The following is a 25,177-nucleotide window of genomic DNA, read 5'->3' as shown; positions in this document are numbered from 1 at the left end:
AAAGGGGAAGACTGATTTTAGAATCATATTGTTTAGTTGCTTTAGATTGGATTAATAATCCAACTTCTTGTACTCCTTTGTTTAAAACAGTGGTGAATGACATTGCTAATATTATGTTAAGCAGGGGTGTGGTAATTAGGCATATAAAGAGAGTTGCAAATTGTAAGGCATATGAGTTTGCTAAATTGCGAATTGGTTAGGTTAGACGAGGGGGCTTAATGTAGGGATTGGTTAGGAGCAATATACTGGGTTGTTTTCTTGTTCGGTGATAGTTGTTGTGTGGTTGTAATTGGTCTTATGTACTTTTGTTGTATCTAGTTTTTAGTAATAAAATTATTGGCACTCTTTACCTCCATCCTATGTCCGCTGAGCTACCTGTAGCATGGCAGTTATGAAGGGGTTTTAACTAAGGGTGAGCAAAAGAACGGGGAACCCTTTTTCGAAACCAAAATCAATCCCAATGGTTTTGGGTAGCAAAATAAGGGTCCTGTTGACATCAGTTCCGGTTCCCAAAATTTTGGAATTGGAATTGGAATCGATTGGGTACCCGGCTAAAAGCAGTTCCAAGTTTGAGAATGGAGTCAGTAGAGCATCAAGGGCATCACCGCATCAAAGTTGAGAATGGAGCAAAAATTGCGTTGGAATTGCAAATATTGTGTAATATATTTTAGTTGTAAACGTACTTGGTTTGAACTTTTTGGACTTTATGCGTTTTGTGACCTATACTTTTGAATTTGAATTAAACTTGTTGTAATTGATTTCTAACTTTGCGTTTTCGTAATATGTACTTTGGGTTAATGTTTTTATTACTATTTAAGTATGAAATGGTGGATAAATTTTGTATAGAAAAGAGTTCTACTTGTGATAAGTAGTAGCATTTTAGTTTAATAAATTAACAGGTTATAAAAGGGCCAATTTTAACATGGAGGCAACATACCATCCCACTTAATGTGTAACAATTGACAGGTTGAATGAGAAAGCTATCAAAATAACAGGATACCCGGAACCGATACCGGTACCTACAGGTTCCGGTTCCGGATCCCAATTTTTAGGAACCAGTGCAACAGGTTCCGGTTCCTGTTCCCAAAAAAATAAGCGGGTACCCGGTGTTGCTCATCCCTAGTTTTAACGAGGCCATCTTTTCTATCCAAAAAAAAGTCCAATGAAAACCTAAAATTAGGTGCTTCATATCAGTTAAAAGACCATATACTATAGATGATAAATAATGTTCCACATTCTTGTATAATCTTTAGGTTCAGCTTAATTTTATACAATATCTCAAACTAACCTGTAAACAGTTTTTCTCTCATCTCTCCCCCTAAATGCAGCTACAAATCCCAAACAAAATGCATCCGCACACACAAAATATTGTTAACAATTAAACTGAATCACATTACAGCCAAAAGTACCGAGAAAATAAAAGAATTCAGCAATTGCAGTTTTGTTAAATGAAGCACAACAATCTTTTACCAAAGCTTTCTTTGACATGCTGCAGGCAGGCAAAGGGGCACTTGTAACATCATATGCAATTATATATCCATGATAATCATTCAAAAGATAAAAGAACTACAATTACATATATTTCTTTATCTTTCTGAAGCTAGCTTTATCAAGACATAGGTTGACACTATTTAACTTGAGCACATCATGATTAAAATAGGAGGTAATTGTTACCACCAAGATTGTTGCTCCCCGATAGTATCAGCAATTACAAACGTCAAGGAATTGCATCAATTCATTCTTTTCCCTTTGTATACTTTACAAAGATTTTAAAGTCCAAAAACAGGAAAGTGGTCTAGACTGTAAAATATCCAATCATACAGAGGCTTATCAATAGAATAGATAAGCTTCCAGAAACAAACGCATAATAGCATGCTGAAAAATATTTAGGAAATTACCACATCAACTAATCTGAACTTTCATCATCATCAGATGATGTTCTGCAGAAATTCCCAAAGTACTGGAAGCATGATATTTGACTTCTGTTTGAGATGTGAGATCTCTTCTGCCTGGGCATTAAGCCTTGACTAGACAGAGAATCAAACAAGACCCCCATATCCATTTTCTTCTTCGAACTTTTATATTCATCTCGAAAACTACAAAATCATACAAAGCAAAGTCAGCAAAGTAGTTATGATTAACCCCACCTCAACTCCTCTTTTTTCCCACCCTTTTTTAGGGGCAAATTCAGGGGAGTATATCAGAAATTGCAGAAGAATTAAACTGGTTGACAGGGAAGGAGCCCCTCTCCTAACTATAAATACATGCTATGTTGTTACGACCCCCACGTCCAACACATTTACAGACTTGGTTACCAGGATATAACCCTCCAATGATAATCCAAAAATAAGGATAATTGAATATCCTCATTTTAGAGTGATTTGGACATATAATCATGTCCAAAGCTCGCACCCAAATCCAAGTAACATATAATCCAGATAAACTATAGAAAATGAGTAACTCAAGGTGTTATATCAGAGAATAGACTGGTAAAATGGAAGGGACCCATACCGTTCTCGAATAATACTAAAGGCTTCCTTTGTTGCGTAGCATAGCCCTGTCTTTGGATCTTTGTACCTACAACATCAAATAACAATTTGAATAAACATGGTTGGATGGAAAAAGCCGAATTTGTCTCTCTTAAAATGTTAAGCATCACTGAATTAACATATATACTAAATATTTAACATGGCTTAGCAAAAACTTTGATGAAACTCCCAGCTGAAGAGAAGCATATCCCAAACTCATGGCTTTCACTTTTGAATTTCCTAACCCAATGACATTTCTAATATACATTTAGAAATTAAAAATGCTAATGGATCATTGATTGGGAGCATGGCATCTTTAACAGTAGATTCAAAAGTTCATGTTACACAAGAAAGAGCAAATTAAAATGCATTTTACTGATGCTCCAGAAAATGGAAAAAAAAAATGCAAAAGTTTTTATGTTCTTCCGGTTCAACTGTAAGAAATCATATTTCAGTTCCAAATAAAGCAAAGACAACAATTTATTCAGCAACAAGACTTTAGAATGAAAGACCAAACAATAACCATTATGATATAAGCTCTTACCTCACAGGCAATCCAGTTACAGCACATATGGCCTTTTTGGGGTCTGGGTGTAACGATAAATGAAATAAATTAATCAAAATAATATACATAGAGCAAATAAATAGTGGTTAATTAAAAAAAACAAGGCTAGAATCAAAACATAGAAGTTAAAATAGTAGAAAATCGTGCACACTAAGCTGCTAAATGCTTAACATTATGCGCATATTTAGAGAATCATGTAACAAGAAGTTCTCTCCTTGGTTATCCTGATGCAAGACAGCTTTAAGTTAAACTACAATCCGAATTTCTTGAGGGGGGTGGGGGAAGGAGGGGGAGGACTAAACTAGAAGATCCCTAAGCTTCACACCTATGGTTCTTTGACACAAGTATCAAACCTAGTGTTCAACAACAAAGCAATAAGCTGATATTGGTAGATGCCTAGATGGTTTACACGTGTAGTTTAATTGACATTTTCTTCGGTAAGTTTAACACCTGTAAAGATTATATTTATTTTTTAAACTTAACACATATAAAGAAAGATGGCGGACGGAGGACATATATATTTATTTATTTTTGATAAAAAAAGTTTCATTAAAAATACCTTTCATATCCTACATGTTATAAACATAAATTGAAGGACATAAGAAGGAGGAAAAGAGTGCCTTTAACTTTTATTAATGAGAACAATAATACACCTCCACACCTTCATGATTAACTACTAATAACATAACCTTTAATCCATAACTCTGAATACATAACACACCCTCATAACTCCCTTAAAAAGAACAACCAAGGTATAACACCTTTAACCACAACAGAAACCCAAAAATCAACCTATACCAGCTTTTGCTAATTCATCCGCTTCCCAATTTGCATCTCTCAAAATATGCCTTGTGATAATACCCTTCCTTTCCACACGAGTAGTTATATCCCTCACCAAGGATTTGAACAAAGAAGTACTAAGGTCAGGATTTTTAATCCACTTTAGAGCATTAGTAGAATCCGATTCCAAAATAATCCTCTGACTTGGACTATAACCAACTACCTCGATAAAATTCAACTATCTTTTAATAGCCAAAAGCTCTGCGAGTAAAGAAGGACCTCCCCCTACCTTCTCTAAAAATGACCCAAGCATCGAACCATTACCATCCCTAATCAATCCACCTATTCCACCCTTATCCCAACCTTTGACCATTGCACCATCTACATTTACTTTTAAGAACCACATATATATTTATTAAACTCAACACATGGTAATGTGTGTATATATAATCTATCATTTAATATATTTAATAAAATTGACTAGGACATATTTGTATAATTATAGATATAATGAAACAGAAATAAAATTGAATGAAATCCTAATTAAACCTAGTTCAATATTATTATTAATATGTTATTAAATTAATAATTTGTATCTTTATATGTATTATATTTTTATTACCAGTGTTTTTAAAATCATGCAAGGAGATGACATTAGAGAAGAGCAAGATCTAGCTGGCAATGATTCAAGAGAAGATGGAAGTGAAGGAAATTTAGAATTGAACAATAACTTGAATTTATAAAATGAACCATATTAAAATTACTCTTATTTGTTATATTTATTATTTTTAGTACTGATGCTTTGTTTTGATTCACAAACCTTGGGACCAACCATGAAAGAAGCTATTGAGTGCTTAGTGGCTATTTTAAAATCAACGGGAATCTGGATGAACAAACAGTTACACCCTCCCGATCCTTGTTCGTGCAAGAGATTTGAAGCTGTTCAAAGCAGACCTTAACCTAGAAATATTCCCAAGGCTAAGATAGCAATTACTAAAGTTGTGTTGGATGTTAAGAAGCTAGTTGTTAATGAACTCTTTGAGGTTGCATTGAATGAAAGCAGAAACAGTCCCTTGATGTAGTTTGTCGAAGACAGAGAGATGTCTATAGTTGGAAATACAGATAGGAGATTAGCTACAGCAAAGACAGATGGAAGATCTTATATCGAGGTTGAATCAAGAAGTTGCACTAATGCAGTTCTTCGCAACAAATGTTAAGGATTTGAAAGTGGAACTTGAAACCACTATAGAGAATTGTGACGAAAATATGCGACAAGCTGTTTTGTTTGAAAGACAAAGATTTACTTAAATACAACGGGATATGGAGTAACTTTGGAAGCAATGTTTGGAGATGGAATTGAAATCAAAGAATGAACAGGATGAGAAGGCACATGTTGTGTCAGCAAAGTTACTAATAATGGGGAATAGGTTTCAAAGAGCTAATCCAGAAATTTATGCCAAAGTGATGAATGTTCTTGTCAGAGTCGAGTTTTCCAAGCTGGGGAGAATGATGCAGGAGCTTTATCTATTTTATAATATTTTATTAGTTTAGTTTTATTTTATAATATTTATTAATTATAAGACATTTTGTGTCATTTGAAATAGTTATGTGATTAGCATTGGACTATTAGTAAGAGTTCTAATACAACTATTCTGGTAAATAGTAAATAGGACTGTCAGTGAGAATTTTATTATAAATACTATACTAGAGAGTTATTTTTTTATAAGAACAGGGCCTCATTAAAAACCCCCTTCATAACCGTCAAGCTGCGTAGGACTCAACGGCCATTGGAAGGAGGAAAATAGTGCCCAAAATTTTGTTACTAACACATAGAGTACATCCAAGATAAGATCATTTTAAGTACAAAAGTTCCCCACAAAAACACCCAGAGCACTCACCCACCTCACCCAACCAAAACACCCCACATTATCCTATTCCTGACTTAGCTAAACTATATGCTTCCCAATTAAAACATCTCTGAACATGCCTAATAGTCGCATTGTACTCCATTACTCGCTTGGCAATTTCCTTAACCAAATGAACATAAGCAACCAGACTTGCCTCCAGATTGTTAATCCACTTCAAAGCAATAGAAGAATTACTTTCTAAAATAAGACTCCCCTTATCACTCCACTCCTAATCCAAAATCAGACTTAAACCAGCTTGAATTGCTTTAAGCTCGGCAAGAATTGGAGGGCTTGGTCCGAACGCTCCCGAGAAATACCCCAATCGCTTATAATCAGAATCCCTAAGTAGACCACCAATACCACTGCACCTCCAGTCACAACTTACAGCCCTATCCACATTCACTTTAAAAAAACCCAGAGGAGGGGGGCACCACTGTGACTTAGGGAAACTTTCTTCATAGGAAAATGGTGCAAATCAGCCAAAGTTAAGTCTCCCACAAGGCAATATAGAAGAATAGGGAAATTTGAGTTCTTTGCTGAGAACCAGGAAGCCACTCTATACCTAGTCAAAAAGAAAAGATTATTCTGATCCAGCCTACCATTCTCGAACACCATATGATTTCGACATTTCCATACAGTCCACATTATAGCACACGAGACGAATTTCCAAATGTCCAAATCCGGAAGTAGATCAAACCAAGAGTACAGAAAACCCTTGGGATTATTAGACAAAACTGTATATATATTCCAAAACTGTAGAAACCGTACCCAAACCCCCCAAACTACTATGCATAAGAAGAAGTGGCACACCAATTCCAGCTCCAATCCACAGACTGGGCAGAGAGGATCCTCGATCCCTCAAACACCCCGACTCATTAAAACAGTCTTAACATCCAACTTCTGGTGGAACACATGCCACAGAAAAACCTCCACTTTTGGAGGTGCTATACCAACCCAAACAAGCTTCGACCAAGACAAATCTGGATCGGACATGCTTGATACTAAGTTAATGCACGATTTAACCTAATAAACACCCTCCCCGTTTCTTTTCCAAGCAAAACAATCATCCACCTCCAATCCAAGACGAACACTATCCAACAAAGACAATAGCTCAATCCATTGTTCAATTTCTCAATCCAGCAAATTTCGTCTTATTTGGATATCCCAGACCCACCTCTCATGCTTAGGCATCCAAAGTTCGCAATGACCCCATCCTTCTTATCCGACAAGGCGAACAACCTAGAAAATTTTATCTTCAATGGAATGTTGCATAACCAACTATCATGCCAAAATAAAATGGAATTTCCCTTCCCCAGTTGCAGAATAAGGTGATTGCGAAAACACAAGCCAAAAGCATCATTCGTCCAATAGTTATTGATTACTCCTTTCCAAATCCAAGACGCAAGGGGAGGCAGATTATTGTCCAACAAAATCGACCTTGTATCTAAATTGTACTTACAACATACCATCCTCTTTCACCAGGACTCATTTTCAATGCTAAACTTGCAAACCCATTTCTCATATAGAGCCCTATTTATCATATTTAAATCTGTGATACCCAAACCCCCATAATCTTTCTTTTTGCATACTTTCGACCAATTCACCCAGTGGATCCAACTTTTCTATGTCGAGCTCCCCCACAAAAAATTAGCTATTAGTGACTCCAACTTTTTTCGAAAACCAGAAGACAATTTGAGCAAAGAGTGTTAGAGAGAGAGTGAGAGAGAGTCGTAAAGGTCATCAGTCCTCCGATAAGGAATGGACGGCGTTCGTAGATAATATTAGTAAGAGAGTCTCTAGGAGAGCAGTAAGGGAACTTTTCCAATAACAGGGTAGTGTTCTGAGGGTTTACATACCGAGCGTTTCTAACAAACCAAACTGTAGAAATCATACTTTTGCATTTGTTTAGTTCGAAAAGGAGGAAGGCTTGAATAAGGCGATTATGAATGTTAATGGAACAATGATTGATGGGAAGAGATTGTCTGTAGGGGCTGCAAAATACCAGAGTTATCGATCTAGGACTGTTAGAGAGGAAGAAGAAAAGTACAACAAGGGAGAGGAATGAAAAAGAAGAGAGACAACAGAGTCTTTTTCTCGCCTGAGGGATGAAAGGATATATAAGGAAGCCCTAGTCTCTAATGGAAGGCTGGAGGATGAACCAGTGATAATTTAAAATAGAAGGAGGCGTATGAGAATGGACTCCCGAAAAAAAATGTGTTGGATATGTACATTCCTTCTTACGAATCAGATTGGGATAAAAGATCCTTAACAGGGATTATTAAACCTCTTTTTAACTTGGATCTAGTTCAAAAGGGTCTGCTTAGTGATGGGATCACGGTTAAGATAACAAGATGGATATACGCTTGGAACTCGTGCATTCTAACATTTGGCTCAGTTGAAGAATTAGAGGAGTTGTGGTTGAAGAAAAAGGAGATAAACTTTTGGTTTGAATGGTGTGAACCTCTTTTGAATGAGGAAGGTATTCATTTGGCCTTATGTTCGGTTGAATTGGTTGGAGTTCCATTGTTATGCTGGAATGTCTCCTTTATGAAAAAACTTGCTGCAAGGTGGGGGATTTTAGTGTGCATTCAAGAATTGACAATAAAGAGAGAGGACATGTCGGTAGCAAGGGTGTTGCTGAGGGTGGCGAGCCCCTTTGACATATCGGAAACAATAACGTTTAGGTTATACGGGAGATCTTTTAATGTTAGGAAAACCTTGGGGTCAGTTTTTAGAAAACAAGATGTTTTTACAGAATTGTCTTCAGAGGTGGCTACCAACAGTGTGTATAGTGATGTTGCTACATCAAAGGAGGAAGAAGAATAAGGTCAGGTTAAAAGGTTAGGTGGCAAATCTGGTATGTCAGATGATAACTTTAGGTGTAGGGTGGACACGTGGTTGGAAGGGTATGGAGCGGCTGGTCTGTCTGCTACATGTGTGGGATAACAATTATTTCGGCACAATAGAGAAAGTCAAAAAATTACTACCACCTGTTTGGGACAACAATTAATTCGACATGACAGAGAAAGTCAACTAGATACAACAGGGCTGGTAGATACATTAGATTATTAGGTAAAAAATTCAAAAAAGGATTGTGCGGGTCTTGGATTAAGGAGTGAGGAGGATTCAGATTTTTCATCCCAATCAGATGGCATTTGGGAATCTCCTTCCCCAATTTAAAAAATATCTACTGCTAGGCCTACTTTTAATTTTAAGTGGGCATGTTCTGAAAATCAATGTAAGCTTCGGTTAATCTCTCAAAAAATTGCTGGAATAGGTCCTAAAGCAGTGGAATCATGTGAAGGAAAAAACGAAGTCCAAACAAACTTTTTTGCGTTGGAAAAAGGAAGAACTTGGCTGAATGAGGGAAATTATGAGGGTAATTCGGTAGGTTTTAATAAAAAGAATTCGTCCAGTCGTCTATCAATTAAAAGTGCACCTGATGGAAGAAAGGAGATATTCTAGAGTTTACAGCAGGTCCAGAGAAAGAAGAGTATGGGTCAGATTGAGTTCTAAAGTAGTTCAGAATCAATCACAGTCTTCTCTGGTACAAGACAAGGAGTTAAGAGGTTTTCAAATGATTCAAAAATCCTTTACAGCAGATTCGGATGAAGGGCAACAAATGGTTAACAATGGGTTTGCCAATTCTCAAAATAATTCGGTGATTCCTTTTCAGCACAGTTTGAGGGCAAATTGTGATGCAATTTCAAGGTTTGGAAAAAGTAACAGAAGGAAAAACATTGATTAGTGAAGCACTTGATTTGGTTAGCAATTCTACAGTTTCTTCTCCTCATTTCTCGAAATTTTTGGAAGAGGCTTTAGCAACCTGGGAAGTAACTTAGATGCTGGGAATCTCTTTCAAGGAAGGGAAAAAGGCTTTTATTGACAAAATTGTTAACCTGGAGGAAGGACTGGGGGTAGTTACGGAAGGATGATTGCTGGAAAATATGGTTCTCTAGATTCTGGTTTGTTCGGAGTGTGGTGTTAAATTTTTTTTATGTCTAAATTAAGTATTATTTCGTGGAATATAAGAGGCTTAGGGAGAAGAGAGAAGTCCAGAGAAGTGGCAAGGCTTGTTAACAAGATCAAACCGACAATATTTTTCTTACAAGAAACTAAGTTAGACCAATGACTTTTGACGATTAGAAGAAATATAGGGGAAATTTACTGAAAGGAGTGATTTCTTCTCCATCACGTGGATCTGCGGGTGGGCTCTTCTTCTTGTGGAATGAGAACTTGTTTCAAGTAACAAGATATCAAATAAACAGTAGATTTATTGTATTATTTGGGAACTTTAAGGAGGTAGAAATGGAATGTGCTTTACTAAATGCTTATGGTCCTTCAACAGAAGCTGACAAAGAAGATTTTTTAAGGGAGCTACTGGATTTTGTAACTGGTGTGAATTTTCCAGTTTGCATTGGGGGTGATTTTAACGCATATCTAGACCCACATGAAAAATTAGGGAAAACTCAAAATTGGCACGCCATTGATCTCATTCGGTCCTTTGTACAACAAGCTTAGCTTATTGACCTATTGTTCTTGGGAGGAACTTACACATGGTGCAACAACAGAGTTTCTCCAACATGGGTTAGATTATATAGGTTTCTAATTTCGGGCAGTTTCCTGAAAAGTTTTCCTAATATCCTGCAGTGCCTTCTTCCGAAATCACTTTTAGATCATAATCCGATTGTGTTGGAGGATAGTAGGTTAAATTGGGGGCCTAAGCCATTTCAATTTTTTAATTATCTTTTAGAGGAAGAAGGTTTTGATGAGGTGGTGGAATCTCACTTGGCAGATTCGAAGAAGAAGAATTATCGAGGAGGAATTTTCACTACATTGCAGGGTACCAAAAAGATGATCAGAAACTGGTCTGGCGGATTTCATCTTGGGTTGGTATATTCAATTTCAGAGTTGGAAGGTAAAATTAATGCTTTGGAGATAAAGACACAAGGAGGAATTCTACCTGTGTAGGAGTGGAATAAGTTGATATAATACAAAAAGGATCTTTGGAGACTCATGAGGATTGAAAAGAACATTTGGTTTCAAAAGTCGAGAGCGAGATGGATCAAAGATGAAGACAAAAACATGAGATTTTTTCACCTTAATGCTCTGAACAGGAATAAAGTAAACACTATTTACTCCCTGAAATTCAAAGGGAAAGAAATCTCAAATCCTGAGGAGATTAAATCCAGTGTATACAAATATTTCAAGGATGCTTATAGTGCCAAATCAAAGCTGGAAGTAAAGCTGATGAATTTTTTTTTGCAAAGTTGTCAGCCTCTCAAAGTGCTGCTCTTGAAGAGATTTTTCAGAACAAGTGTGGGAAGCAATCTCATCATTCGATAGTGCAAAAGCCTCTGGCCCGGATGGTTTTACCATGGGTTTTTACAAGAAATACTGGTCGAGCCTAAAAGAGCAGATTATGGAGTTTTTTCTTGATTTCTATAAAGGAAGGAAGTAGAGTCATGGGGTTAATCATTCTTTTATTACTTTGATTCCAAAGAGAAGTAATCCAAAGAGTTTAGAAGACTACAGACCGATTAGTCTTTTCGGTAGTCTTTATAAAATTCTTTCAAAAGTTCTTTCTAAGAGATTACAATCTTGTGTGAAAGATGTTATTAGCCCTTCCCAATTCGCATTTATCCCGGGAAAGTAGTTGTTGGATTGTGCTTGCATGGCTAAGTAAGGCATTAATTATTGGAGGAAAAAAGGGCTAAAATGGGTGGTATTCAAGGTGGACTTTCGTAGAGCTTATGACTCTGTCGAATGGCCAATCCTCCTTAGATTAAAGGCAGAGATGGGTTTCGGTGAAAGATGGTGTTCATGGATTTCACACTGTTTATCTTAAGCTTCGATTTTCGTTTTAGTAAATGCCTCCTCGACAGAAGAGTTTCCTATGGCTAAAGGATTAAGACAGGGTTGTAGTATTTCTCCTCTTTTGTTCAATGTTGTTGGTGAATTGCTCCACTTGATGTTATCTAAAGCAGTTGAATTAGGTCTTTTTCAAGGGTTTTCTATGGGTAAGACTGAGAATCCTTTTAGACTATCTCATTTATAGTTTGCTGATGATCTTATTAACTTCTGCCAAGCCTCTCTTACTCAAATTAAAAATGACAGAAGAGTTTTGAGGATTTTTAGCCTAATGGTGGGGCTTCATATAAATTTAAACAAGAGTAAACTATATGGTATAAACGTAGACAATGCCATCCTTCAAGAATGGTCATCAACCATTGGTTGTTCAACTGGTTCATTCCCTTCGACTTATCTTGGCATTCCTCTTGTGGCAAAGAAAAATTCTAAGTCTCTATGGGAACCGATTATTGAGAAATTCAACAAAAGGTTGGCAGGGTGGAAAGCCACTTGTTTATCTATGGCGGGAGGAGTGGTGCTCCTAAAGTCGATTTTGTCTTCATTACCCATGTTCTTCTTATCTACTTTTAAGATGCCTTGTAAAATAAGTCAGATCAATTCTTTGATGGCTAATTTTCTTTGGGGATCGGGAGCTGAGAAGAAGCAAATTCACTAGGTGAGTTGGAATAATATTTGCAAACCATTGAGCAATAGAGGTTTGGGAGTTCTTGACTTGAATCTTATCAATCGTGCATTGTTGGGAAAATGGGTTTGGAAGTTTTCTAATGAAAAGGATTCAGTGTGGAAAAAATTGTTATGCTGCAAATATAATGTGAGTTGTAAAACCATGGCAATTAACTGAGTTTCCTCTACTCAGGATTCTTGGATATGGAGAGGAATTGTCAATAATTTCATGAAGGATGACTCAGAGGGAGCTTGTCTTATATCTCATGCGAAGTTTCAAGTTGGTAATGGTAAATCTACTTTTTTGGAATGATATTTGGGCAGGGGACTCTCCTTTGAAAATTCAATTTCCTAGGATTTATGCTCTTTTGACAAATCAATTGGGTTATGTGGCTGATTTTGGTAGTTCAGGTTCAAAAGAATGGGAGTGGAATATACAAACAAGGAGAAACTTATGTGATTAGGAAGTGACACAATGGGTGGATTTAATGATAAAGGGTAGCAACTTTAGATTATCTGATTCAATTGATGATTTTTAATGTGGAATGGGAGGGGTGATGAGTTGTTCTCGGTTAAAGATTGTAGGAAGTCTATCTCTTTGCTTCCGGAGGATAATTTTTTGTGGAAAAATTGGGTATGGTTAGGTTTAGTTCCTCCAAGAGTGGAGACATTCCTTTGGCAACTTTCTCATCAGAAATTAGCAGTTAGATTTGAGTTGAAGAAAAGGGGGGTTCCCTTAGGAGAAGATAGTCAGTGTCCATTTTGTAATCAGATGGAGGAAACAGTCCAACATCTTTTCATCTCTTGTTCTATTTCGTGGGAGCTTTCGGAACAAAAATAATCAGCTTTTGGAATATTTTATTAGTTGTGCCTTGTGATCCCCCATCCCTTCTTAGTTCGTGTACTGATTTGAGGGGTAATTCACGTATATGGAAGTTTATTCCAGGGGCTGTTTTTTGGTCAATATGGAAGGTAAGGAATGACATTGTTTTTTATAGAGGAAAACTGGACAGAATCTCGCTTTTTTTCATTGTCAGATTCATAATAGCGAAATAGTTTATAGCCAAATATCCTCTTGTAAATATTCAACCTGATTTATTGATAGTAGATCCTTCATTGGCAGACAAACATTATGTTTCTAAAGTATGGCCTATGCCTTCACTTTGCTGGAGTCCCCCTCCAGTTGATTTCTTTAAGATGAATGTTTATGGGGCTGTTAGTGGTAATGAAATAGTAGGAGGTATAGGGGGTATTCTAAGAGATTGGAATCGCTCTACTCTCTTGTCTTTTTCAGAGAATGTTGGTGCTTGCCCTCCCCCTCTAGCAGAATTGAAAGCTATCAAAAAAGGCTTAGAGGTATTTATATCTTCAAAATGGTGTTTAAAGGGTAGGCTGATTGTTGAATCAGATTGTAAGTCGGCAGTGGAATGGATTAAATCTTCTTCAGTTCCGATTTTCTTTAATAATATTGTAAAAGACATTGCGTCTATTGTTTTAGATAATGATTTTATTCTTAGATTGATACCTAGGGTTAGTAATTGTGAGGCTGACAAGCTAGCAAAGGAGGGGATTGGGTGATTGTGAGATTATATGTAATTTTAGAGAACAATTGAGATTATTCTCCAGTAATCGATGCCTCCATTTGCTATAAAGGAACAATCGCAAATCTGTATCCCTGGAACAAACGCAAACTGCAAAGGGCCAATCAGCGAATCTTTGCACACCCTTAATCTTCTTGATAACACTTTGGACAAAATCTTATACAATCCACCGACCAAGCTAATGGGCCTATACTCCTCTATACCAACCAAATTCGTCTTCTTCGGAATCAGCGTGATAAATGAATGATTCACACCTTTTCCTAGCTTCTTTTCGGAGTAGAAATCCTTGAAAAACTTCAAAATATCCTCCTTCAAGAGCGGCCAAAATCTTTTAAAGAAACCCATGTTCAACCCATCTGGTCCCGGCACCTTGTTATTATCCGACGAAGCGATTGCCTCCCAAATTTCATCCTCCGAGAAGCTCCTTTCCAGAACGAAACACTGCTCTTTAGAAAGCCTATAAAAATGCAGGTCCATATGCTCCACCTCCAATGTTGGCTTCAAGTTATAAGCTTTCTTGAAATATTCAAGAATACTAGATTTTATCTGTTCCGGGTCCGAAACCAAGTTACCATTCACTTCCAAATCTTTTAGGGCACTGACCCTTTCCCTATTTGAAGCGTACTGGTAAAAATATCTTGAATTCCGATCGCTATCCTGAATCCACTTTGGCCTAGATTTTTGAAACCAAATTTGTTCGTCTTTTTTATACAAAGACCATAACTCCCTCGCAATGGACTCCATCAAAGCCAGAGTATTCCCTTGTATTTCTGTCTCCCGTTCAGAAATGGACTTCTCCAGATTCTCAATCATTCTCGGTAGCTGCATTCGGTTGTTGTTAGACCAGCTTTTAATTACTTCCTTTAATTCTTTTAGTATGCTTTCAATTCCCCTCCTCTTTCCCCTATTCACCTTTTTGATTTTCACTTCTAGCATGTCTTGAAATCTCACCTCATCCATAGGGTAGTTAAAAAGTTTGAAAGGTTTCAGACCCCAATTAACCTGACTAATTTCCAACGCCACTGCATTGTGATCCGAAATTGACTTTGGCAATAAGACCTGGACAATGTCTGAGAACAACAACAAAAAATTATCATTCACTAAAAGCCGATCCACTCTAACAAAAGAATGAACTTCCCTATTGTTGCACCATGTGAAGCTCCCTCCTGCCAACGCTAAGTTCACCATGGAAAGCGAACTCCCTGAAAAGCCTTAAAGAATGTGAATTATGGGTTTTTCCAATTTTCTCATCCTGAGACAAATATAAATTGAAATCACCTCCTTCGCACAAGGGACAATCCATTGTACCAATGAAGCTAAGCAGTTCCTCAAAAAAAGCCTCCTTCTCCGACTCAATGGTAGGGCCATACACATTTAAAAAACAACACTCCTCTTTGCTTTTCTTGATCATTCCCTTAATTGCCACGAACCTAAAAGAAATTTGATACACCTGAGATATGAACCAGTTTTCATCCCATAAACTTAGGATTCCTCCAGATGCCCCTTCTGACGACGACACGGCAAACCCGCTAAGATTCTTTCCCCCTAACTTTCTCAACATAGACGGTCTCACCAACTCTACTCTAGTTTCTTGCAAAAATAATACTGAAGGTTTCCTGTTAATAACCACATTCCTCACAACCCTTGCATTTTCCTTCCTTCCCAACCCCTTTATATTCCAAGTTACACACGAGAACCCAACCATTAAACAATAAAATTTACACCTTATCTAGAGTTGTGGGATTAATTCCCACCCTCCTCACCCCTGTTTTTAATCATTTCCAAAAACTTCTTAGCAAAAACATTCTTTCCTCCCCTAAAGGTTACCCCCATCATTTTGCTAACCTGCTAAGTAGATGAGCTCCTCATTCGCTATAGAATCTTTCAACGCAGAAACACCCACCTCCGAATCCACTCTGGCAGTTTTATTACCATTAAGAGAGTTTTAATAAATCTGGTTGCCGGAAAATCCCAGACCCCTTTTTTATCCCTAAATCAACTAGATTTATCATATTCTTTCAATTTTCTTAGTAGTTCAAACCTCCCTCAACAACAGATTATCTCACACGGTGGAATGGAAAAATTAAGAGTAATGCTTAATTTAAACCCCTATGCAAAATCCCAATGATCCAAGCTCTAAGCTAAAAGCAAAATTTCCTGAACTTCTAGGAGTATTGGAGATCTAAACTAATGTCCCTACAAGAAAAAAATATGACAATAGTTCCACATAATGCATGGAGCGCAAATATTTTTCCCAACTTCAACAGGTTGAGTCTATTGAAAGCTTGTGCTAAAATGAAATCCAAGATAAATAAAATAAGATAAAACCAGAAGAGAAAAAGCGATTGACTGAAAAAAGTATATGTTTGATAAGAAAGAAATTTTAAAGAATCTACATCAGAAATTTTGTTAACTCATGACCACCCTACAACTTACAAGGAGGCAACGTGGTTGAGAGCTCTGAGTCAAATGTTAATCCTTTACTAAATTCTAGATATGAATAACCTGCAAAAGATTGCAAGGATTTGTATAGATAGTTTCAATTGATAAACTTCGAACAATTAAGAACCATGTATTTATTATTGTTGCATTTTAGAACTAAAATCAATAGCTATGAAGAGAAACTTTCCATCTTTTGACACATATTTACTTTGTGGACCACTATAAACAGCCTTGTGGATTATTGCTCTTTTCTTAACTTCCTCATCTCTTACCAAAACACGCTCTAAATTCCTTAAGTTCATGATTTCTGCAAAATTAAAATTCATAGATTCAAGTTAAAATCAAATAAGAACCTCAGAAATCAAAACATCAAAGTTAGCTTTCAGCCTGAACCAGTTTGTGCTGCTTCTAGAAGCATTTCTTCTTGAGTCATCCTCTTCTCTTCACCTTCTTTTTTCCTTTTTACTGGCTGGTGAAAAAAAATACGTCATAAACATAATCACATGGATAACTACATTTTCACTCTTTCCAGATTATAAAATCACACAATACACACACACAGATATGTAGATACAAGTCTTAATGTATACATTTGATAATATTCATACATAAATAGTTCATGAGGATATTCTCATCAATTTTGAATAGAATGTCTTCATGACTCTTTTTAATGAATTTGAGACGTGCATGCGTGTATAAACATATGTTTTGTTCTCAATCCTTACATGTAAGCAACTTGGACAGTTTGACATCCCTGCATAGATCATGAGTTTCAATCAGTGGATTACAGCGGTTTCAGTAAAAGATAGTGATGATGTTTTTATGGCTTCTAATATATTGCAGTCTGCTCAAAAGAAAGTACTTTTTGACATACTTCATAATATAACAAAGCTGCACCCTGGTGCTAGAAATAACATGATAGGGTTTAAGACAACAGAAAACTAGTGAATAGAGCTACAAAGTCACTATGGTGCTGATGTAGCACATAAACAAATATATATATTTTCTTAATCGGATGGTTATATTTCATACTCTATTCATGTAGATCATGCATGAAAATATAGAGGTAATTAAAAATGTCTACCATTGTTTGATTTAAATTAAGCCATTAACTATTTATCGAAGAAGACAATAGTCTCAACCAATGTGATATGCATATTTGATCTATTTGAATTTTGAAACTTTGAATGCATGAGTACAATTATGTTGTTAAATCCTTAGTCGATTTGTTAAATATTAATTAGACATATAGTCTTATCAAAATTAATACCGATGCTTTAGCAAAGGAACGGATTGACCTTAGAAACATAAGAAACTAATTACTAAGATCAAAGTTTGCAAAAAATTCACTCGTATTAAATCATAACCAACATCAAATTGGTTAAAGAAATCACTACCACCTTCAGTAAGGATAACTGACATGTCTTGCACCCCAACTATCCATAAGCTTGTAAGAACCTGCGTGTGAAACACTCACACGCTAAGTCTATGACTTAGTGAGACAATAAACATGTAATGTAAACATTATCTAATAATCATACATAAACAATTACTACTATCATTCAATACAATTCATATACTTTTACATGTAACAAATACATATACACACACATATATATATCATTATTATTCATATCTCTTATCACTATCATTGATTCCTTTTATCGTATGATCTTATAATTACCCTTGTAAAATCATATATCACACATAACATTTCATAAAGAAACAAGTATATCATCATATCAAGTTTTTAATATTATCTCTTTATTAGCCCATGGTATATATGCGAGAACTGTAGATACGTGAGTCTATTGAGGTTGTGCACCACTATTTTGTCACCACAGCTCGTATAATTGGACCGAAGTGCCACGTAGAATTGCACCGGAGTACCGCGTAGAATTGCACCATAGTGCCATATAATAATGTCCATAAGGACCACATATCATTCCTTAAGAATCATATACATATACTAGGGATCAAGTATGTGTCTCACAAGACTTCACACATGTTCTAAAGAATATATATATATCCCGAAGGACTGCGTAGACCCTCGAATCTTGGCATGCCAACTATACCCCTAGCTCTCGTATAACATAACATGGGCATTATTATTTATGTTATCACACTTTCACATATTCAGATGTACATGTCACTTTCATATAATTCATATTCATATGTCATTTAACTTGTAACACTTCTCATGTTCATATAACATGAATATCACTAGTATCTCTTGTTATCAGATGCTTCACATATATTATATATATCACATTCATCTTTCAATTTATTTACATAAGCCACATAACATTTACAAGAAAATATCCACACATATAATCAAACATACATGCATTTTCATGTCATTCATTTCACTCTCTATATTCTTATCACATAGCTTATTTGATCTCTCATGTTCTTATGTAAGCACATATATATATCACACAACACATAGAACATGTTAAACATATCACATACAATAACATTTTAAGAGTTACTTCTTACTATAGTAACTCCGTCAGTGGCTCATCGCAAGCCAATGTCCGTTCTATAAGTACAATTTAAATTGCATTCACCTTAGCCTTGTTTGCTTTGAATCAATCCTAATCCTTCGATTATTCCGGAACAGTATTACGCTCTAAATCTACATAGAAATACATTGATACATATCAGTATACTAATTACATTAGATATATCTTAAACTATCACTTCTTAGGCTAAAAGAAAAGCTAATTTCAACTCTTAATGAAGGTATGCATCGATGCACTATACAGTGTATCGATGCATCCTTAACGGTGCATCGATGCACTTACTTGTGCATCGGTGCACAAAATACATTCGATGTTTTTGTATCAAGGGAGTGCATCGATGCACGCCTTATGCATCGATGCACTAATTGCATTCGATGTTTCTTCCTTAAAGGGTGCATCAATGCACTTTGAATGTGCATCGATACACCTTACCCAAAAATTGTATTTCAATCCCAAAAATCATCAACTCTTCACTCAATTCTTCTATTTTAAGCCCCCTATCATGTCATTAAACTCAACTATCACTTCATAAACCACTTATATCCATATAAACTATCTTTATTTTCCATATCTCTTCATGATTCTTAAAATTAAGAATCATACCCAATTTTTCATGTTATCTAAATTTTGATTTAACACTTATAACTTCTTATTCACACCTTTGACAAGTCAAATTCCATCTCAACGTTCATTTATTAACTCTTTTTCAGAAATTCACTTTAAAACTCATTTTCTTTAATCTTTTATAACCTCTTCATCTTTGATTTTAATATAACTTAAGCTTTCCCTAAGCTTAAGTATCACCTAATGATTAAAACCCCACTTAAATTTTAGCTAATAATCAACAACTAAGAAATCTTACCTTTTCCATGGAGCTTATGGGGAGAAGAATGAGAAGAAAAAGAAGGAAATAAGCTTCTAGATACTCCCCACTCATATGCTTATCTCTTTAATAAGAGATAAATATTTTTTTTCATAAAAAGACCATTATATCCCTTCCATAATTCCTTAATTACCATTTAATCCAATACTGAAATATTCATACTTAAATCATTAAACATTTTAATAAATTATAATTTTGTCACCAAATTTTTAAAATTTACAATTTGGTCACTAACCCATAATTTGGGATATTACAAATCTCCCTTCCTTTTAAGAAAATTCATCTTCGAATTTTTCATTGCACACTTTAACAAGAACATATCTTTTAATATTCTTAAGTTGTTTTCACAACTTTATCCCTTCATAATTTATAATCAATGATTTGCCTTCCATTTTCCAAAGAATCCATTCCATTACCGTCTTTTCTTTCCTTCAATCTGCCTTTTCCTTTGATATTTCTAAAATTTCATATAATGTCACTTATCACGTAGACAGAAATGATCATCTCATCGCTCTATAACATAAATCCATCTATTTCTTCATAACGCTCTAATTACATTATAACTATACCAAACTTTTATTCCGTCATCATTTAACCAAAACACGATTTTAAATCTTCTTCAATTGTGATTAAACATATACTTTATGAAGTCAAACAATCTTTTCACATCACCTTGCACACTTTTCGTAATCTATATCAAACTTATCATTTACACTTCCATATAACATTTATCACATATGATCCTTTAAACTTCATCCTTTCATTTCTTTATTCCATTTTTTATAACTCTAATAACCAGCTTTACTTATACAGAACCTTATTCTTCACCACCTCTTACACTTGTATTTTCCTTCCTCAAAGCTCCCTTTAAACTTGTAAATACTCTTCTCTTTGCCTTCATCATCTCTTTGCCTTCATCATATTTATATAGGATCCAAATACATAATCATATTCAAATTCATATCATACTTAATTAACTCACTTCATATTTTCTTTCAATCTTATAACTCTATCACATTTACTATTACAATTAGCAAATATCAACGGTTAAATCTAGGGCACAAGCCCTAATTAATCAATCATATATCCAACCTTTATAAATCCATATACTGTTACTCATTATATATAGAGAAAAATCCAATCCTTACTTCTCGATATCATAACTCAATTAATTTCTTTTATTCTCTTCTAATTGCTTTGCAACATAAACCTAACCTTTCCTCAGTTCTTAATCATTGTCTGCACTACAATACACATGATCTTTTTATATTACTTTATACACTTTTCTTATTCCTTTATCAAACTTATACTCTATACCTATTGTATATCCCTTGTCATATATGATTCTGTAAACTTTATCATTTCCTTATTCCATTACTTTCCATAAATCAAAATATCCTTACAACATTGGTCATATCTTTTCTTTTATACTTCCTCACTCCTTTCATATTACTTTACCCTTCTCTATCAATCCTTAACTTCCCTTAAACACAAGAATCTTTATCTCCTTCTCTTCATCACATCCACACTCTTTCTTATACACAATACTATTTACACGTCTAATATTCCTTTTCACATATTACCTCTTCAATAAATCTTTCATGCTATCATAATCTTCACTTCATTACTTTAATTATTTGACTTATTCCTTTCAATCAAAACATAAAGCTTCATTAAACTATTCATATATATATATATATATATTCTTTACAGTCAAAATAATTCATTCGCTTTTTTCTTCATTTATCAAACCTTCATTCTCTCTCGTCCATAATACGATTCCTTTGGTTCGAATTCAAACATTCCATTTACCTTTGTCTTATAATTGATCACTGATATACATATCTTAAACCCTTCCTTGGTCTTTTAATATTCTCTAATTAACATCAATCTCTTCCACTTTATCTTGCCCATGCTGTAAAGAAATTATTCTACTTCAGAACGATAAAGTTCCTTTAATACTATAATTTCCAATCCATCTGAACTGATTGGATTTATTCTCTAGCGGAGAATACAACTAATTCATATCTGGTTTAAAGTTGAAAACCATATTCTATATCTTTCTTTGATGGTGCTTAACTTTATTAAGCACTAATTTTCTTAATCCTCTAAGATTTTTTTCCAATCCTCTTATTCTGAGCTCTCTCAAGAACTTTAACGTGATTAACCATTTCTTAAAAATGAAAACAAATTTAATACCATTAACACTCTTTTAATCTAAGGCACAACAAGCCCTAGACAACCAATCACAGGTATCCTTCTTAATAGAAATCAACCCAACAATAAATCTGCTTAACTTATTAAACTTATACTCATAGACATATACCTTAACATGTACTCACGTATACCATATAACATATATATATATATATCATGTCATGTAAAACATATATCCTATCGTAAATCAAACGCACAAGCAACTATATCATCATCTTCATTCTTGAACTCTTCTACAACAATAACCACGTTACTTAATCTTTTAACATTCTTATGGTGACATTTGTCCACCATACTTCTAGATTACCCATGTAGTAACAAAACTACTCAATTTAACTTCTCCACTTTGGAGAAATGAAAACCTTCTAACATTATCTTCATATAATTTAATCAAATCTCTATAACAATAGAACATTTCTCAAATTCACCCTTGAACTCGGGTATTCTCAACTCTCTTTGATACATTCATTCTTTGAATTATAGCAGTATAAAATTGAAATCATACTAAAATATCATTCCACATCATATAATATTCTCTAATCTTATACAGGCACTCCCTGAGGTTTTCGCTCTTCTCCCTGCCTGGCCAGGGCAGGTGAATGCTATTACCTTCAGTCTATTGCCTTGTCTTTCTCTTTGAAAACTTTCATATATTAATGTTCTCATATAATTTATTCTATCACATATCACGTTTACAAATTATCATCTAATTCATATCATATAACATGTCATTTGTATATGTTCACATATCATCTATCATATCATATAAACATATATATCTAATAAATCATTCTCAGGTATTCAATTATCTTATATAACATAAAAAAATTTAACTCTATTAACAAGACAACACACTCCTTACCCTATCAGATCAGAAAATTTTCCACTTTATGTTGGTATGTATACTTTTTTTAAAACACTTTTGACTTCGTTTTTAGCCTAGAATCGACTAAACCGTAGCTCTGATACCATTAAATGTAATACCTCTCAACCCGTACCTGAACCAGATACGAATCCGAGGTGTCACACTGACATATCAAATCATTTACTTGCATAAAATAGTGAGTAATTTAAAAAGTTTTATAACATATAATTGACCAATTTACATAAAATACATTTTCATTATTGCAAAACCGATCAGAGCGTTCATAATTCACTTATTCATTTACATATAACTTATTCAAAGCGTGTACAAAATTATTCCGAGATTATACCACATATTCTTTTGAATACATGCCAACATGAACTTATATATATACTAACATACATATTGTTTATTTATTTTTTTCTGATCTGACCTTCAGTAAGGAGAACTGACCTGTCTTGCACCCAAACTATCCATAAGCTTGTAAGAACCTGTGCGTGAAACACTCGCACGCTATGTCTATGACTTAGTGAGACAATAAACATATAATGTAAACATTATCTAATAATCATACATAAACAATTACTACTATCATTCCATACAATTCATATACTTTTACATGTAACAAATACATATATACACACATATATATATATCATTATTATTCATATCTCTTATCACTATCATTGATTCCTTTTATTGTATGATCTTATAATTACCCTTGTAAAATCATATATCATACATAACATTTCATAAGGAAACAAGTATATCATCATATCAAGTTTTTATTATTATCTCTTTATTAGCCCATGGTATATATGTGAGAACTGTAGATACGCGAGTCTATTGAGGTTTTGCACCACTATGCTATCACCACAGCTCGTATAAGTGCACCGAAGTACCACGTAGAATTGCACCGGAGTGCCGCGTAGAATTGCACCGTAGTGCCATATAATAATGTCCATAAGGACCACATATCATTCCTTAAAAATCATATACATATACTAGGGATCAAGTATGTGTCTCACAAGACTTCACACATGTTCCAAAGAATATGTATATATCCCGAAGGACCGCGTAGACCCTCGACTCTTGGCATGCCAACTATACCCCTAGCTCTCATATAACATAACATGGGCATTATTTTTTATGTTATCACACTTTCACGTATTCACATGTACATTTCACTTTCATATAATTCATATTCATATGTCATTTAACTTGTACCACTTCTCATGTTCATATAACATGAATATCACTAGTATCTCTTATTATCAGATGCTTCACATATATTATATATATCACATTCATCTTTCCATTTATTTACATAAGCCACATAACATTTACAAGAACATATCCACACATATAATCAAACATACATGCATGTTCATGTCATTCATTTCACTCTCTATATCCTTATCATATAGCTTATTTGATCTCTCATGTTCTTATGTAAGCACATATATATTTCACACAATACATAGAACATGTTAAACATATCACATACAATAACATTTTAAGAGTTACTTCTTACTATAGTAACTCCGTCAGTGGCTCATCGCAAGCCAATGTCTGTTCTATAAGTACAATTTAAATTGCACTCACCTTAGCCTTATTTGCTTTGAATCAATCATAATCCTTCGATTATTCTGGAACAGTATTACGCTCTAAATCTACATAGCAATACATTGATACATATCAGTATACTAATTACATTAGATATATCTTACCTTTGCCATGGAGCTTACGGGGAGAAGAAGGAGAAGAAGAAGAAGGAAAAGAAGAAGAAGGAAATAAGCTTCTAGATACTCCCCACTCATATGCTTATCTCTTTAATAAGAGATAAATATCTTTTTCATAAAAAGACCATTATATCCCTTCCATAATTCCTTAATTACCATTTAATCCAATACTGAAATATTCATATTTAAATCATTGAACTTTTTAATAAATTATAATTTTGTCACCAAATTTTTAAAATTTACAATATGGTCACTAACCCATAATTTGGGATGTTACACGTATCGCATCTCGCTCAGCTTGCCTAACAATGACTGAAGTTCTAGTAGATTTCCTTATAATTCTTTCACCTTCTGCATCTTCAGGGGCATCATGATGTTGAGGAGAGGTAGTCTTTTGGGTAGCATTTTCATCCTTGGAATCACCATCTAAATTTGAAAGGACTTTCTTTTTCTTCTTTTTCTTCGCAGAAGACTTTCCGGGAAATATCATACGCTTCTTTGTGTGAACCCTGCTAGAGCAACTCAAAATAAAAATAATGGCTATGAAATGGAGATGTAAATATAATATAAAAAGGTAAAAGAAGCTAA

General features: G+C 34.7%; 1 protein-coding gene across 1 annotated transcript in view; it reads right to left on the bottom strand.

Moving 5' to 3' along the window:
- Positions 1 to 25,177, bottom strand: part of LOC120199853 (SWR1 complex subunit 2-like) — a 51,824-nt gene that overhangs the window by 8,022 nt on the left and 18,625 nt on the right. Inside the window, exons 6-13 of the mRNA XM_039200847.1 lie at positions 24,848 to 25,098; positions 21,666 to 21,670; positions 16,751 to 16,826; positions 16,546 to 16,664; positions 16,352 to 16,421; positions 3,073 to 3,115; positions 2,512 to 2,577; positions 1,920 to 2,096 (exon numbers count right to left, since the gene is read on the bottom strand). Of these exons, the coding sequence (XP_039056778.1) occupies positions 1,920 to 2,096; positions 2,512 to 2,577; positions 3,073 to 3,115; positions 16,352 to 16,421; positions 16,546 to 16,664; positions 16,751 to 16,826; positions 21,666 to 21,670; positions 24,848 to 25,098 (807 nt within the window). The remainder of the gene's footprint in view (positions 1 to 1,919; positions 2,097 to 2,511; positions 2,578 to 3,072; positions 3,116 to 16,351; positions 16,422 to 16,545; positions 16,665 to 16,750; positions 16,827 to 21,665; positions 21,671 to 24,847; positions 25,099 to 25,177) is intronic.

Source organism: Hibiscus syriacus, unplaced genomic scaffold (assembly GCF_006381635.1).
Source record: "Hibiscus syriacus cultivar Baekdansim isolate YM2019G1 unplaced genomic scaffold, ASM638163v2 tig00000340_pilon, whole genome shotgun sequence".
Classification (NCBI taxonomy): domain Eukaryota; kingdom Viridiplantae; phylum Streptophyta; class Magnoliopsida; order Malvales; family Malvaceae; genus Hibiscus; species Hibiscus syriacus.
This window is presented reverse-complemented; position numbering and strand designations above follow the sequence as displayed.